Below are 18,580 nucleotides of genomic sequence, written 5' to 3'. Positions count from 1 at the left end.
AAACTCTTTTCCCCCTTTCCCTTCTGGTACCCCCTCTCTGACTAGTCTCTGGCCCTCGTGGAATTATGTTCTTCTCTCTGCATGTACCGAGAACCTGACTGTTGTTAGGAGGAAATCACTCAAATGGGCTAATTGTAGTGTATCATGAAGTTGCAGTGACTCTGAGCTTCACTAGTCCCAATCCCGTAACCCTCCCTGGCACTCATCTTTGTCTGTCTTCATCCCTGTCTTCTTTCCCATTTTCTGCAATAGCAATTTCCAGTTTCTCTATGTTTAATATAATTTCTTTGTCTCTTCATTTTCTGGAAAAGTCCTTACCTCAGATTTCATAGATTTACATTGAAATTTATGAAACCTAACTGTGGATCCTGGCTAAGGCCATGGATCTAATTTTGTGCTTATAATTTTTTTTTTTAATCATAGTTCTTAAAAGTGACTTCCTCAGATTTATGAGCTTTAGGCTTCCCAACCTGGATCCATTACGACCACCACCACATTCTTTTCTTTGTCACTCCAGGTAATAAAGGAATTATTTTGTCTAATATCAGTTGGCTGTGTGTGCTAAGAATCTCATCTTTTCATGCTTTCTCTCAGGTCTTTTTCTATCCTTTATCTTGCTTTTATTTCTGTATTTTTCGCTTCTTCCTTTCACTGTGTCGTTCACATCAATGTTTAGACATGATCTGGTATTTCATATCTTTAAAATTAAAAAAAAAAAAATCCCTTCACATGTTCTTTTTCAGTTAATCTTATTCAGACATAATCTCCTTTATTTAAAGATAGGATCTTGTTTTTATCTGCTATCTCTCCATTTATTTGACCTATCCCATTTTTATTTCTGGCTCCAGACCTCTTCTAAAAGCGGGCTTTTGAAGGTTATTGATTTCCTAAATGTGTTAGTCCATTGGAAGTCCATTGGATCCCTCTCAGTTCTCACTGAATTCTTATCAACTATTAATGCTGTTGACTGCAGGTCCTTCTCCTCCTCCTCCTCCTTTTACCTGCTTTTTCGTTGAAAATACTTCTTTAGCTTCTAGTGCAGCATATTATCTTGGCTTTCTCTTGCCTCTGTTGATACTTCTTAGGAATTATATTTGTAGTTTCTTTCTATATCTAAATGTAAGAGAGCCTTGGGACTCAGCTTAGATCCTCTTCCTCTTCTTGTTTACTAATTCCTTGGGCAATCTTATTTACTCCCTTGATTTCCTGCTATGAATAAGCTACTACTTATTCAGTTTATAGCTTCACATCAGTCTTAGTTACTGACTTATTTATGCCTAGCTCTTCTCAACATAAAATATCATGGGCCATTCTAAGCCAATGATTTTCCCTGCTACCTTAACACAAAAGTGAAAAAAAAAAAAAAAATCCTCTACTGTTCCTTCACTGGTGCCCTTTTCAGTACTTAAAAATCAATTCAGTTGTTTATGCTTAAAATCTGAATATCATTCTTGGTACTTTTCTTTCTTTTCTATTCCCCATCCTGCCTATGAACCAGTCAATCAAGTCCTATTGGTGTTTCCTTTTGTATATATTTATAAATGTGTGTATGTGTTACTTCATCTGTTTTTATACACTTTTATTATTAATTCCCAATTCCATTCTGCTTTTATTTATAGATGGATTCTATATAGTCACATACCAGCCTTATCACTTAACAGAAACCATAAGGATTTTTCTGAGATGTAAATCTTAGCCTCTGTTCCTATATTTAATTATGCAGCAGTTTTCCATTATAGTCAGAATACACTAGGAAAAAAATCCTTAACAAGGGTTACTAGACTGGGTTAAGAATTTTGTTTTGATTCTGCCACCTAACTCTTCATTGTCATGTCCATGTTGCTCCCCTAAGCTATACTTCCTTTCCCTTAATTCTTTAAACATGCCAAATTCTCTGCAGCCTGAAAGTTTCTGCCTGTACTGTTCTTGGCCAGGGATACTCTGGCTCTCCAATTCTGGCCTGGCCACCTCCTATTCACCTTTGCAGTCTCAGCATGAATGTCATTTTCCTGTGGAAGTCTTCCTTGCTTTTTCCTCCAGCCCTAAAGTCTAGATTTGCTCCCCTCCCATGTCTTCTCACAGCACTCTATCTCACCACACCTTTTCTGACATCTGTAATAATATTTGTTCATAGCTGTATGTGCAATTAATGTGCATATTGCATTTTTCCAAGAGGCTAAAAGTTTCCTCAGCTCAGAGACCCTATAACTTTTGTTTGCTGCTATGTATGTTCTCAATGTTAGTACAGTATCTTGCCCTTAAAAGGTACTTTTTTAAAGAATAAACATATACACACACATACACAAATATAATTACATATACACATATGAGTGTGTAATTAATATCTATAGCATAGCTGTGTGTGAATATACTTACAAGCATGTAGAAGCCAGTAGGAAAACAATAGTAACTACAGCTGTCTGAAATGTTGTTCAGTTGCTCAGTCATGTCCAACTTTTTGCGGCCCGTGAACTGCAGCATGCCAGGCTTCCCTTTCACCATCTCCTGGAGTTTGCTCAAACTCATGTCCATTGAGTCAGTTTTGCCATCCAACCGTCTCATCCTCTATTGTCCCCTTCTCCTCCTGCCTTCAGTCTTTTCCAGCATCAGGATCTTTTCCAGTGAGTCAGCTCTTCACATCAAGTGGCCAAAATACTGGAGCTTCAGCTTCGGCATCAGTCCTTCCAATGGATATTCAAGTTTGATTTCCTTTAGAATGGACTAGTTTGATATCCTTGCAGTCCAAGGGACTCTCAGGAGACTCTTCCAGCACCACAGTTCGAAGGCATTAATTCTTTGATGCTCAGCATTCTTTATGGTTCAACTCTCACATCTGTACATGACTGCTGGAAAAACCATAGCTTTGACTATACAGACCTTTGTAGGCAAAGTAATGTCTCTGCTTTTTAATATGCTGTCTAGGTTTGCCATTGCTTTTCTTCCAAGGAGCAAGTGTCTTTTTTAATTTCATGGCTGCAGTCACCACCTACAGAGATTTTGGAGCCCAGGAAAATAAAGTCTGTCACTGTTTCCATTGTTTGCCCATCTTTGCCTGAAACGTAAACATTTGTTTCCCCATCTATTTGTCTGAAACATAAACAGGTATAGTTTTTAGGTTGAGGAGATAAATATACATTTATTTACTTTTTAGAAGCTAAAAGGCCATATTGAGGAATATGAATTTCTCCTCTCTTATAGGTAAAAAATTTGAAAATACTGAAATGTTTGGTCAGTACCCACTTCAGGTCAATGGATTTAAAGATCTACATGAATGCCTAGAAGCTGCTATGATTGAAGGAGAAATTGAGTCTTTACATTCAGAAAATTCAGGAAAATCTGGTCAAGAGGTGAGTTTAGCATCTTCATTCCCCTTCCTTATAAGTGTCTTCTACAGTGTTGTGAAGTTAAGGCTCTAACTGTATAGCTACCTAATAATTGAGAGAATAATCAGAAAATGTTTTTGAATTTAATTATGATAATTTAGACATTTTAGGGAAAATTGCAGAGTCAATACAGTCTATAATCTACATTAACTTTTCGTTTAAAGTGTTTTCTCAAAATTTTATGTTAAAATCGTCATTTAGGACATTGTTCAGTCTTTTAAGACTTTTTCAGTCAAGGTACCAGCCATTACAGCATGCTAGTGCTGGTAGTAAGGAAGGAAAACACTGATGTTAGAGTGGAATTCTGTATGGAGATATGTTAGAATATCAAATATCAAATTTGATATATCAAATATGTTGGAATGTGTCAGGCCCAAGGAGGCAACACCACACTCTTTTTCTTGTAAAATTACTGTGTAATTGCCTGAAAGACAGATGGAAAAACTTGGTTCCTCAAGAAAGAGAATTAAAATAGGTATTACACACCTATTTATCTGTCTCCACTGGCCTCTGTCTTGTAATCTATGTTCATCTCTCGATTCATCTCTCTAGCTCCGTCTGTATATCCTTTCATCCATATGTTCATCCAGAATATTAGAAATGAAAGGATGGATCATGTGCTCCCAAATCAGTCATCATTAAGCAGTTGCTGCTAGCTGTCTAGATGTAAGCTCTGTAGGGGTCTTTGTGTGTGCCATTCACCACTCTGTCCCCTGAATAGTATGGTCTCTGTCTTATAACCCTGTTACCAGCAGATAAAAGTACATAATATGTGTTGACTGAGTGAAACGTCTCAGTAATATTAAAAAAGTTTCCAAGGTTTTTATCTTTGAATAGGCACTTAATAATTATTAAGTGATTGCATCTCTGTTTATCTAAAGAGGAACTAGGTTCTTATATCTTTGAGAATCAATTGTTTTTATTTGAATTATGTGCTTTTTAAAAAAGATGTAATTTCTAATGCCATCCTCATCTCCTTGTGTCCCCTCACACATTCAAACAAAAAGGAAATAAGTATTTATTATTTTTTGCCTTTTTCTTTTTTTTTGAGAGAGAAAATATTTGAAATAGTTTTTCTGTCTATATGCGGTTTAGTTGCTAAGTCATGTCCAATTCTTGCGACCCCATGGACTGTAGCCTGCCGGCTCCTCTGTCCATGGGATTTCCCAGGCAAGAATACTGGAGTGGGTTGCCATGCCCTCCTGCAGGGGATCTTCCCAACCCAGGGATCGAACCCATGTCTCCTACACTGCAGGCAAGTTCTTTACCAACTGAGCCAATGGTAGGTGTGCCTACATCATGTGTCTACATCATAGATCGTCTACTTCACTGATTCTCAGCAGATGCCTACATTCTACCTCAAAGCTATCAAATCAGAATCTAGGGAAGGGATATGGTACATGAGCGCCAGAGCTCCACAGGTGACTCTGATAATAGACCTTTAATTAAGACTACTTAAATTAAGCTTATTTATCTTACTGATTGGGAAACAGATCCTTAAACTTTAGAACTTTCCAAGGATCCTGAAGTAGAACAGGAAAACAGAGCTTTGTAAAGTGCAGTCTGTTTGCTATTAGATAGAAGAATGGTGGATTTGTGCAGGGAGAGAAGGAATGGCCTTTTCCTTAAAATGTTACAGTAGCTTATAAATGAAACATGATTTATTGGTAAATAATGTAATAAAAAGTAAATAATATTTCATATTCCTAGCTTTTGAAAATATTTTTCTTACATTGATTCTGAATGTCATCATTTATTTTTTAGAAGATTTAGTTTGTTCTCTGTCTTTGGCTTCGTACTCTGACTGCCCTATACTGCAGTATATATTTTCTGCCTAGATTTTCCCACCCAGCCTAAGGTATACAGTGGCTTATCATCTTCTCTAGTCTCTAAATTCAGTTCCTAAGATAATAGGAACTGAATAATAGCTAGTTCCTCAATAATAGCTAATATGATTACCTGTGATTCCTAGTTCAGTTGCCTAGATTTACTGGACATGGTAGTTTTAATAAGTCAGCCTAGTTTAAGTGACTATCTCTGACCAGAGTAGAATATCTTAAAAGTTTTTAGTAACGCCCCTAAATAATAGTTTCATTCCATTGTGTCCTTCAGAAAAACCTATTTTATTTCTCTATGAACACCAATGAGTAGCATTTTAGGCTTGTTTCTAAATTGGCATAACCCCTGATGTTAATACCTTTTATTTCTTATGCTATTATTTAATAAAAATTATTGATTTTACTTTGATGCAGCAAACATTTTTTTAAAAATATTTTTTTGGAAAACAGCTGTGGCCAACTAATATAGGAAGACCTCTAGTCTCCAGAATTGCTATGGTAAAACATTCAGTGGGCTATAAGAATTTACATTTCTTTAATGACATACCAAGAATCAACTGAATAAATTAAAAATGACTATATGTAAAATAATTACTTCCAAAATTTTTTCTAAATCATAACTTTTAATTAAATGGTATGCCATTTATAGATGAGTTAATCTCTCCAAGAAACCTGGAACTATTTTTTGGTTGCCTGTTGGTGAGAAAGAATTTCAAGGAGTAAATATCTCACTTCTGGTGTAGGTATTCACTACTAGTTCTATGATGTACATCCTTTTGGATGTATACATATAGATGTTTGTATTTGTTCATACTGTTTTGAGACTTGCATTGTTTTTTACTTACCAGTATATTGTGAACATCCTTCCATGTCAATATATAGCTTTACATCATTCTTTTTAGAACCTGCATAGTATCACCATAGCTAGTATTTATAAAATTAAATTGATTTAATTCTTCTGTGAAACTATTGGATAAAGAATTATTTCAAAGAATGTCTTTCTATAAATAACCTTGTGCACTTTGGAATGAAGGATAGTTAGGAATGGAATCTTTAGGTCACAGGGCATACTCATTTAGAAGTGTACTGCTGCTGCTGCTAAGTCGCTTCAGTCGTGTCCGACTCTGTGCGACCCCATAGATGGCAGCCTACCAGGCTCCCCCATCCCTGGGATTCTCCAGGCAAGAATACTGGAGTGGGTTGCCATTTCCTTCTCCAGTGCATGAAAGTGAAAAGTGAAAGTGAAGTCTCTCAGTTGTGTACAACTCCTAGCGACCCCGTGGACTTCGGCCTACCAGGCTTCTCTGTCCATGGGATTTTCCAGGCAAGAGTACTGGAGTGGGTTGCCATTGCCTTCTCCCGTTTAGAAGTGTAAGTACTGCCAAATTTCCCTTCAAGGTTGTACAAGTTCTAGTCAAAATGCTGAGAGAAATTTTATAGAGCTTTAGCTAAAAACTACATTGCAGAAATAATACCTACATGTGTTGTATTAGATATATGTAGATATTATATAGGAAATAAATAGGGCAAAGGAGTGAAGACAGTCAAATGACTGAAATTGAGTTTTGAATTCGAATTGGAAGTTTTCTCCTCTAAGGCTTAGTTACATCCTAGCTTTGTTTGATGTTCTATGGGGAATTAGCAGTAATAGGTCTGTTTTTTCTTATCCCCCCCCCCAATATAAATGTAATCTCACAAAAGCAAGATAGTTAAATCATATTAATAGAAGAATATGCTATTAACTTATAAAAATGACTACATTCTCTCTGGAAAATATTTTAACAGGTCAGATTTATATTTAGAGTAAATTCAGGAGTACTTTTGTTGCCAGTACTGATAATCTAAGTTCTTTTTTACTAACTGCAAAAATCTATTACCCCTGTCCGTTAATTTTATAATGTAGTAATAATACTAGTAATAATGATGATACGTGTTTTGAGATATAGAGAATATAAGCATCATTTTTACCTTTAGTGACCTGTGTTTCACAAAACTCATGGCTTATCAGAGAATTAAGTATAGGTTTTACTAAATGGGAAAATATTTTGAAAGGAAAAAAATGTCTTGTTTTATATTATTTAAAATTCTCTTTTATATACTGCTGTACTTATAATCTAAAATCACAGAGCTCAACACACCTGTAATATTTTTTTTTAATGAATTTAGGGAATATCTGGCTATCTCTTCTTGTCCTGAGCAGCATTAAAATGAAAAAGTGAAACCATGTAGTAGGAAAATCCTATAGTAGAAAAAAACTGTCATTGCTGTTAGATTAAACAAATCTACACAGAGACATAACATATTATGAACATTCTTTCATAAGATATGGAACCTACTTCCTGGACTGTTTATGGTTTACAGAAAAGCATATGACCAGATTGGGTCATTTCATTTCTGTTGGCCATTGTAGATTTCCATGAATTAAGTATGTTCATTATTTAAAGCTAAACAGTAAGCATACCTTAATAGTTATCTTTAATTTTAAATAGTAACATTTAAACCATTGCAAGGAAAAATGAAGGTAATAAATAGTGTTTGAAATCTACTTTTCGAGTATTATGAAGTTGAATAGAGAGTATCATCCTAAGACATCAAAACTTTCCCTTGTGATATGTGTGGAGTATATTTTAATTCTTAATAGTAACTTTAGGTATTGATTAAAACCAACTGATAAAAACAAACAAACAAAAAAACACCTCGCCAAAGCAAATAGGCAAACTTTGCTCAAGAAATTTTAAAACTTAAGGGATATTTCTAATATTAGATCTTTAGTACTTTCTCATGTCAGTTTCAGATAATATCCATATAAAACAAATTACTTCAACTTCAGCTATCAGTAGATCAACCAACTCCAACTCAGGAAATCTCAATTCAAGTAATCAGTAGCATTTTTTTTTTTTTTTTGTAGCTAAGCTGTATGGCATGTGGAATCTTAGTTCTCTGACTAGGGATTAAACCCTAGACCCGTGAGTCTTAACCACTGGGCTGCCAGGGAAGTATGAAATAGTTTTGAATAACCATTTACTTTAACTGATTTTGTTTAGTGAAAAGTAGCAACTTACAAAATCATATTCAATTTGCCAAATGTGCATTTTCCTGCTTTTTTTTCCTCTCTTGGATGTTTAAATTAGCATACTGGGCTTATTGACATTTATGTGGTGACATTTTGTGGCCCTTGAAAATACCATAAATAATATAGTATGCTGCAATATATATAGTATGCCTTCTTTTTACAGAAAGACACTGCACAGCTTAAAATAAACATTTAAAAAATACTTGTTACATTATTTTATACTTCTTTATTTGTTGATTCATAAGTTTTTTCATTTTTCTTTCTCTTTAAATAAATATGGTTTATGTAAAGCTTGAATCTGTTTGTTAAAATAATTCTGAAGTTCTGTTGCATTTTTGGCTTAATTGAACAGTTGCCAAAGTGTGGAGGAGTTGCCTCATAGCAAGCAGGCATTCAAATCTTTAAGCACTAGTAATTTTTAAAGTAAATGCTGTATTTGATAGTAATTGATCTCTTTCTTAAATGTGCCAAAATTCTAGTCGGAACATTAAAACAAGGAAGTATCAGTTTCTAGCTTTATCATGAGAATTGTGATCTTTTATGCTATAAAATTTTTTTTTTCTTTTGAATATTACATCTTACAAGTAGCTTCCTCACAGGTTTTTGACAATGTGGTTGATTATATTAAGTATATGTGTCATTCCTGGTAATAACTGTGACATAAGATTGAAGAAGCCAGAAAAATTGAGATACGAAGCCATACTTTCATTGAGTGTTTTTCACTTTGGGTTCAAAATTCTAATGTAAAGAATTACCAATGAAGAAGAATCATCAGAAGATTTTTCTCTTTCCTGTGTGTTATCCTATTGGAATTTTCAAAAGGTGTGAAAAACTTTTAGGAAGAAGTTGAGTTTTAACTAAATTGCATACCCAGTTAATTTGTGATGTTAGCGTTATGATGATGCATGTAAAAATGCCACTGCTAACGAACATTCTGTGCCTGAAATTGTAGTGGAGGAAATAAAAGGGTCGTGTTAAGATTTTTTCTTGTTTTCTTTCAGCATTGGTTTACTGAACTCCCACCTGTGTTAACATTTGAATTGTCAAGATTTGAATTTAATCAGGCACTGGGAAGACCAGAAAAAATTCACAATAAATTAGAATTTCCTCAAGTTTTATATCTGGACAGGTATGGCTTGGTATACAGCACGATTTAGTTTTGAAACAATGTAGTATCCAAGTAAAGAGTTATTGTTCTTAGAGAAAATTTTTGCTTAATTTCTTTAAATTTTAAAGTTTTACTTTTTGCATAATGTTTCTAATACCATTTGTCAAGGAAAATGGAGTTCTGTTTTTATTTAGAAAAGTGTAGTTACTGGGAATAATGTTATAAGGAAAAATATTAATTTGTATTCTCTAATGTTTTATTACAAAATTTTAGATGAGTTAATCTTCTGTGGTGGTGGCTAGATTTAATATTGTATCTGTTTCTTGTTTGGAAATACCGATAATTCCTGTATTTCTTTTTCCTGATAGATACATGCATAGAAACAGAGAAATAACAAGAATTAAGAGGGAAGAGATCAAGAGACTAAAAGATTACCTCACAGTATTACAACAAAGACTTGAAAGGTATTGAAACTTTTATGAAATTATGAACTAACTATAGGAACTCATATTCTTAATGTCTGCTTAGAGTTTTAATTTAAAATTCACTTTGAATGATTTGTGATCCTACATATAGATAATCATTCTGGATGGATATTTTGCTTGAATTGGAGAAGGAAATGGCAACCCACTCCAGTGTTCTTGCCTAGAGAATCCCAGGGACAGGGGAGCCTGGTGGGTTGCCATCTGTGGGGTCACACAGAGTCAGACACGACTGAAGTAACTTAGCAGCAGCCGCAGTTTAGGCTTGAGTTTTGTTAGAGACTAAAATAATTCATAGTTGGCATTAGAAAATTATTATTTAAAATGAAATATTCCTGTCAAGAGGTAATACTCATGGTACTGAAAGTACAAAGTTAAAGTAACTTATGATTGAGGTTTCTTCTTATGTGAGGTTAATACTACTCTTGAGATTTCCATTAATAAATGGTAACTGAGTTTTTCTCCTTAACACTGATGATACAAGCACAGATGCCTATGAGCTTTATAAAGAAGAATGGAATCTTTATAAAAAAGGGAAGCAAGTCAAGTGAGCAGAGGGAGTCAGAGAACATATCCCTGTGGAGAGATGGTGCCTGCCATCTATACTAGGCAGTGCCATGCGTGAATATCAGCTCCCTGTTGTCTAGAGCTTTAGATTGTTTCCAAAAGAAGCCAGAATCTAGTCTATCAAATAGTCTGTAGTTCAAACAGAAGTCTACAGGCTAAAATGTGGTCTGAAAGATCCCAGTCTGCAACCTCTGATCTAATCTGTATCCCCTTGTTTTACTATTCACTTGGAAATGAGTAATCTAAAGCTTTTAATATAAAATGTTATTTTTCAGTAGTTTTAATTCTTAAAAGGTATCAATAATCATATTGAAATATAATCAGAGGTAAAAGGAGGGGGATAATATTAGCCATCATATTAAGACCAGATGACAGATCTAAAAATAAAAAGCCTGAGGAGATGAAAATGTCAGTTTTCATTTTACTGTTGGATTATAACTTACAGCAGCATTTGAAATTCATTAACAGTGTATATATACGTTCAGTCTTCTCAGCTTTGGTTTTGTTCCTCTAGAGAACATTTAACTTATTTCTTGAATGTATATGTAGTTTTACCATCATTTGAAAGCAAAATTAATTTCACTGTTGAGGAATATTAAAGTGTTTTTTGTAATGTTTTAGAACAGTTATTGAAATAAGTGTGCCTTTTACACAGATTTAAGCATTCATGCATTTATGGTTAACAGGTATTTAAGCTATGGTTCGGGTCCCAAACGGTTTCCCTTGGTGGATGTTCTGCAGTACGCCTTGGAATTTGCCTCAAGTAAACCTGTTTGCACTTCTCCTGTTGATGATATTGATGCTAGTTCCCCATCTAGTGGTTCTGTACCATCACAGACATTACCAAGGTAAAAAGTTTTGTTGATAGAAGAGATAGCTGTGTTCCTGTATTATGTAATATTGTAATTGATACCTTTAAAGAAGGTTTTTATAAAATGCACGTTGTGATTTATTTTAGTGAACTTAAAAGATTGTGTAGGTCTTCTAGGGGCTTTCTCATTTCATTGTTTCAATGGATTTTTTATGGCTGTGGATTAAAATTTTTGTATTTTTTCCATTCAGAAATATACTTTAGGCTGTTTTGGTATATATATATCAGCCTTTCTTTCATCCATGAATATACTACTATTAAATGAGATTTTTTTTCTGTAGTGTGAGCTGGTAAGGATCAGCAAGGGAAGGTTTTATTAATCTGGTATATGTATGATTTGTATAAATAAATACTATTGAGCCATTTATAATATAAAGCCCCAGTTTTATCCTTATAATAATGTAGTTCTATGTAGTAGAAATCTCATTTGGATGTTACATTAATCCACATCTTTTTTTTTAAAAAAAAACAAAACTTTTTTCTTTTTTAATTATAGGCCAACTTAACATTGTTTATGTACCACATAATCTTTGTCCAGAGCTTCAGTTTGGAAAGTTTAATAATGAATATTCTATGCTTTAAAAATACAGCACAACAGACCAACAGGGAGCTCCTTCTTCAGAACTGCCAAGCACGTCACCCGCGTCAATAGCTGCCATTTCATCAAGATCAGTAATACACAAACCATTCACTCAGTCTCGGATACCTCCAGACTTGCCCATGCATCCGGCACCAAGGCACATAACAGAAGAAGAACTCTCTGTGCTAGAAAGCTGTTTACATCGCTGGAGGACAGAAATAGAAAATGACACCAGAGGTAAGAAGCTTCTCATAGCAGAACTACTCTCACCTCAGATGGACATGGTTAATGTAAAAATTGAGAAGGGAGGTCATCTATGGGTTTCATATGTAAATATTAAAAATGGGTTTTTGGGGGGGTTTTTTCCCCCTGTACAAAGTGTTTCCCGTAAGATGAGCTCGTTTGGCTTCCTTTTTTATGATCTTAATATCAGTTTTAGAGAGACCAAAAGATTTTCCTTGGATTACTTAGCTGATTAATGACCTAGCAGATGGTCTGATTTTCTGGTTTAGTGCTCTAAATTTATATCAAGTTGGTATTCACAGGTACTCTACTGGTGAAACATCATCCAGCATCAGATTTTGTGCATAACCAACTATGTACCTCCCTTGATGCCTGTGCTGAGTTCAAGTGAAAAAACATTTTCTCTAGGTTGAAGAATTAGAAATGTGAATTTTAATTTTCTGTCTGCTCTAGCAGATTTCCAAATATGATCTATTAACTCAGTGCCAGTCTGTAACTAGTTGTAACTAGCATAAGAAAAATAAGGACAATGCTCTGGGAGGGGAGAAGCAGTGAGCATGTTGGTGTTAAGTTGCCGTCTCTCCAGTCTTGGAAGGAATGCTCCTTTATTCTGAAATTATCTCCTTCCTACTTCAGTGTTGCTAAAATGAAGTGATGTGTATATTTTATGGTAGACTTTATCATCATTTTTCTTAATCTGTGGAAACAATCTAGGAGTTCCTCTTTTATTTCAAAAGATTGGACTTTCACTAAACAACATCACTTGTTAGGTTTTAAATCTAGTTTTAAAGCCCAACTAGATGCTTTATAGACAATATGGAAGTAAAGAGCAGTCCTAATTTAATAGTCAATAAGGTGGGAGAGCAACTAACAGCATTAGTTACTGTGAAGATTTTCCTTAGTATTTTCATTTATAAGGGAATTTTTTATATTTGAAATCATTAGTGAACATTACTTAAGCACATAGTTTTTCCTGAATACTGTGTTAGGTTGTTGGATAATTTGCTATTGAACTAGGCATGTTGTGTTTGTTTCTGTAAGATTCCAGTCAGAAAGCTGAAAACTACGACGCTTTTGACACCAGGGAAGTAGCATGTAGGGAAGAAAGAAATGAATTTGGTTTATTCTTGGGAGACAGCTGACAGATGTGGGTCCTTGACTAGAGGTGAGAGACAAAGGGGTATTAGGGTTGATTCCCTCAGTTACTCTTGGTGGTATCGATAACTAAATAGATAGAATGTACTGTGTAAAAGGGCAGAATAGTGGGTCGCCTCCACCTTGGGGAAGGAAGTAGGAATATGATGAGTCCACTTTTGGTCATTTTAAATTGAGGAACTTGAGAGACATGTCCATATTTTGGACCTATGGATCAGGTATTAAAGATTCCCACCCCCCTCCAAGCAATGAACCAGTTTAGAGTCTCACTAATTTTGTGTGAGACACCCTGTTTCCCAGTATTCTCCCTAGCCCTGGGCACCTTTTAATTTGTGGTAGTCTGATAATTGAAATGAAAATGCTATTACAGTGTCTTGATTTCACTTTCATTAATCATGAGTGAAATTCTGTTTTTTAATGAACTTGTGATATTTACCCAATTTTTAGATTGAATGGTTTGTCTTATTGCCTAATAGAAACTTAAATGCTGTGAATATTAGCCTGTTGTGCTGTGCTTAGTTGCTCAGTTGTGTCCAACTCTTTGCAGCCCTATGGACTATAGCCTGCCAGGCTCCTCTGTCCATGGGGATTCTACAGGCAAGAATACTGGAGTGGGTTACCATGCCCTCCTCCAGGGGATCTTCCTAACCCAGGGATCAAACCCAGGTCTCCTGCATTGCAGGTTGATTCTTTTCTGTGTGAGGCACCAGGGAAGCCCAAGAATACTGGAGTGGGTAGCATGTCCCTTCTCCAGGAGATCTTCCTGACGACCCAGGAATCGAACTGGGGTCTCCTTCATTGCAGGCAGATTCTTTACCAGCTGAGCTACCAGGGAAGCCCTATTAACCTGTTACCTGTAGTGTATGTGGCAGATACTATTTTTCCAGTTTGTCATTTGATTTTCTTTATGTTGGTTTTTGTTTTTGTTTCTATACTATAGATTTTTTTTTTAAGTTGGGGAGGAGTCTTTGCATTTATGGTTATTGGATTTTCTATCAAGCTTTTAGAAAAAAAAAGGCCTTTCCTATTGTAAAGTTACTTATTTTTTTGGTAGGCTTTGATGTTGTCTGCTTGATTCTTTTTAATAGCTTCATAGAATAATGTGGTTATACTGTATGACAGATATTTAGGTTGTCTCTGAGTTTTAAAAATTATTATGGGTAATATAGCTGTGTACATCCCTGCCTCTAAGTAATTATGTAGGATAGATTTCTACTTGAAGTAGAAATAGTGGGTAATGGGAGTCTCACAACTCTATTTCCATTGGTGATTATAGTGGATTTTTATTCAATTACATATGTATGTATATGTGTGTGTGATATGTGATGAAGTTACTTTATTTCATTGTAAAGTTTTCCTGTTTTATACAAATATGGGTGTGGGGGGTTAACTTTAATTTTCATTGGAACCTTCTTTTATAAATTTAAACAAAATTCAGGGTTTTTTGCTCTTTGTTTTCGAAATAAACCATATTTGTTTGCTTTTTAATTTGTCATTTGTGCTGCATCTTTTATTAAGGAGAACTGAATTCATTTTATACGTATTCTGAATAGTAATGTTTTTAAGAAGGGTTTTAGAAACTTTTTCTTACTCCTCTAGCATATTTGTAGGAAAACCTTCATTCCCTACCTTACAAGTCTCAGTAGAAACATACTTGATTTTGATCATTAAATGGCATCTTCTGTCCTTAGATTTACAGGAAAGCATATCTAGAATCCATCGCACAATTGAGCTAATGTACTCTGACAAATCTATGATCCAAGTAAGTTGAATTTTGAGCTAGTAAGCATTATCTAAATTATTTACAAATTTTATCTTTATGTTAGCTTAATTCTCATACTTTGTGTTATAAAATTGCTGAACTTTAAGGTTTTTATATTACTTTTCTCTGTATTTTCTGTATTACCTACTATTTTATTATTTTGTAATAAAATTTATTAAAATTTTTCAAAGTGCTTCAGTATTTTTAAGAAATTATATGGGAGAAATTATATGGTTGTTTAAGGATACTAAGATTATGTGAGGAAGTAAAGGGGTCAGTAACATTTGAACTTCTGAGATTTATATAATGGCTCTTTATATATGCCATTTTGCTGAACTTACCCACCAATTTATAATTATGAAAATTTAAACAAATCATGTGCTAAATGTATACATATTCACTATATAAATTCTTTATTATAAAGATAGCTTAAATAAATCAAATATATTTCCAGAGTTCTGAAAATCACCCTATTTACACACCTGTCTGCTTTACATGTCTTTAGTTAACTTATCCTCCCTCTTCCCTGCCTATTTTTATTTCATAGTTTAATTTTTTCAAAACTCTAATCCCGGCCAATTTACTCTTGTTAAAAAACATATGCTTCGAGGGAACCCTCGCATCAGATGATTTGTGATTTTCATGAGATGTGATTATAATAGAGTACTTAACTGCCGTTTAACTCTGTTTTCATGTTTAGGTTCCTTATCGTTTACATGCTGTTTTAGTTCATGAAGGTCAAGCTAATGCTGGGCACTACTGGGCATACATTTTTGATCATCGTGAAAACAGGTGGATGAAGTACAATGATATTGCTGTAACAAAATCATCATGGGAAGAGCTAGTGAGGGATTCTTTTGGTGGTTACAGAAATGCCAGTGCATACTGTTTAATGTACATAAATGACAAACCACAATTCTTAATACAAGGTAAGAATATGAAATATATAGGGCAATATATATTTCAAAATAAGTAGCTCTTTAATTTGATTCTTGTCTCCAGTGTAATTAGTTAAGTGTAGTTTATTCAAGAAGGTGATGGATATATTTGGGAAATGCTTTGGGGTTATTATAAGTGAGAAAACTGGAATTGAAAATTAATGTGACCAGGGCTGAGAATTGGGATATATTTTCTATTCAAAGTTAACTATATAGTAACTATTATAAAATATAAATTGAACTTTTTCTCCTTGCTAAAATCCCTTTCATGACTGTATCACACGTTGACTCATATTCAAACTTCTTCGCCTAACTTGTAACGCCTCCATTATATGGCTTCTAATTGTCTCTCCAGATTCATTTATAACCACTCTCCATTTCAAACTTTATATACTTGAGTGATATTTAAACTTCTTTGGGTCACACCAAATCATTTCACATATTTGTATCAATATGTTCTAATGTTTTTTATTTTTGCCAATGATGATCTTATTTCTTCTTTTGCCTAATTCCTGCTCATCTCTCAAGATTCAATTCAGGTGTCATCTGCTTTGCCAAGTTTTTCTTGAACTTGCCAGAAAGTATCTGTTCTTACCTTCTCATAGCATACCTGTACTGGGCACTTATTGTGCTGGAATTATATGCTGGCTTGCCTTTCCCACTTCACTCTGATCTGCTCACAGACAGGGACCATGTCATACTGTGACATGGTGTTAATCTTTTTATTTCTCATATTCTAATATAGACTTTGCATATAAAAAAGAAAGCACGTAATAAAGGTTTGTTGAGACTGATAGAAATCAACTTTCCTTTTGTATTTAACCATTCAGCAAAACTTGCTGGATTTATGACTGAAAACCTAAAATTTAATTTATGTGTGTGTGGTAGAGGTTGAGTAACCTTTTTAGATTCTATATATGTGATTTTTTAAAAAAAACTTTGCTATATTGATTAGATTTCAAATTGTATATAAATATATTGAAATAATTGCTTCAGATGGAAAAGAATTTTAGTTCTGTTTTGAGCTTTGAGGTTTTGTGTTACTTCTCATTTTGTGGTAAGTTTTACTTCATGAATAATCAAGTATCTGGTATTTTATAGTAGAAAAAGTAGTACTATGTCAGTGTTTGAGTAGCAACAATTTTGGCTTTATGTCTTGTTTTATTTTTTTTACTCTTCAGAATAAAAATAAAAGCTGAGAACATTACCTGTAATGGGTGATCACATATTTGCATCTTGCTTTTCTGAGCATTTGTTTGAGTTTTCTTTTAATATATAGTAATCTTGATTTGCTGGATGGTAATAATTTGGACCTTAACACTTGAAATACCTTCTGTTTTGAACTTTGCATTTTTCTTTTAATCCTTAATTTTATAATAGTTTTTGAAATATAATTTGCAGAGGAGTTTAATAAAGAAACTGGGCAGGCCCTTGTTGGAATAGAAACACTACCCCCTGACTTAAGAGATTTTGTTGAGGAAGACAACCAGCGATTTGAGAAAGAACTAGAAGAATGGGATGCACAACTTGCTCAGAAAGCCTTGCAGGAAAAACTTCTAGCATCTCAGAAATTGAGAGAGTCCGAGTCTTCTGTGACAACAGGTTAGTCCATTTTTATTGCATTTTATCAATTTCATATTTATGGATAATTATTGTAAAAATAAAATACGGCCATTGTAAAAGCAAGAGCAAAAAACTTTATCCTAGAGTAGGAAGATTCCAGTTTAAAAAATCTGAAATTCCATCACTCAGAGACAAAAGGCAACAATTTAGTTTACCCCTTTGCTAGATAGTGCTAGAGAACACTATATATATGTATATACCATTTTTAAGCTGAATGAGATGATTCTGCTAACTCTCTATCTATGCATGTTGCCTACTTTGATTGACTTTTCCTGGCAAGATACCTAGAAAAACTGTGAAACCGCCAATTCACTAAAGCTTTCAAGGGAATGCACTCTAATAATTTCATATTTAAGCAAAATAACACTGCTGGTAAATAGTATTAGTTAATGTAGAGTATTTATTTGATTCTTTTCAGATTCGTAAAAGACAAATTAGCAGCAACTAAATTTTTAATATATTCCAAGTGAAGAAAATCTATGCAATCTATAAAACAAATGAGACGTATATAAAAATATAAATATTTTAACAATTCTATAATTATTAGCTGGTGAAATCAATAAAATATTAAGGATTACAAAAATAAAATACATTCTTACACATTTGAAAATACAATGTCCAATGGTTTTTTTTAAGATTCATCATATGATTAAGTTGTGAATATAATTTAAGATGACATTTTGTAGGAAGGTACTATTTCTGTTTAGTGGTTAGGGAAATGGGAAGAGATAAATTAGATCTTTTCCTTAAACTTATTTGTCTCTCCCTTTTTTTTTTTTTTTTAATTTACTCTTAGTGGATCATTTTGAATCACCCTTTTTTGTAAGGTTTGTGTGTTTTGTTTTTATTAAGAAAGTGTTCTCGGTGTTTGTTTAATTTTGTCTTTACAGACAGATTCCTAGGCACCTTTACCTAGATAAATTTTAGCATTCTCCTTTGAACTTTAGATGGATTTAT

The 18,580-nt window shown here is 33.9% G+C and overlaps 1 protein-coding gene across 6 annotated transcripts in view; it reads left to right on the top strand.

Moving 5' to 3' along the window:
• Positions 1 to 18,580, top strand: part of USP25 (ubiquitin specific peptidase 25) — a 159,220-nt gene that overhangs the window by 89,880 nt on the left and 50,760 nt on the right. For all 6 annotated transcript variants that reach the window (XM_061428785.1, XM_061428715.1, XM_061428651.1 and 3 more), the window contains 8 exons: positions 3,199 to 3,347; positions 9,296 to 9,423; positions 9,771 to 9,866; positions 11,138 to 11,299; positions 11,913 to 12,139; positions 14,992 to 15,062; positions 15,763 to 15,991; positions 17,402 to 17,602. In XM_061428785.1, coding sequence (XP_061284769.1) covers positions 3,199 to 3,347; positions 9,296 to 9,423; positions 9,771 to 9,866; positions 11,138 to 11,299; positions 11,913 to 12,139; positions 14,992 to 15,062; positions 15,763 to 15,991; positions 17,402 to 17,602 — 1,263 coding nt within the window. The remainder of the gene's footprint in view (positions 1 to 3,198; positions 3,348 to 9,295; positions 9,424 to 9,770; positions 9,867 to 11,137; positions 11,300 to 11,912; positions 12,140 to 14,991; positions 15,063 to 15,762; positions 15,992 to 17,401; positions 17,603 to 18,580) is intronic.

The sequence above is a fragment of the Bos javanicus genome, chromosome 1, assembly GCF_032452875.1.
Source record: "Bos javanicus breed banteng chromosome 1, ARS-OSU_banteng_1.0, whole genome shotgun sequence".
NCBI classification, from domain to species: Eukaryota; Metazoa; Chordata; class Mammalia; order Artiodactyla; family Bovidae; genus Bos; species Bos javanicus.
Note: the sequence above shows the minus strand (reverse complement) of the source record. Positions and strands in the feature narration are given on the sequence as shown.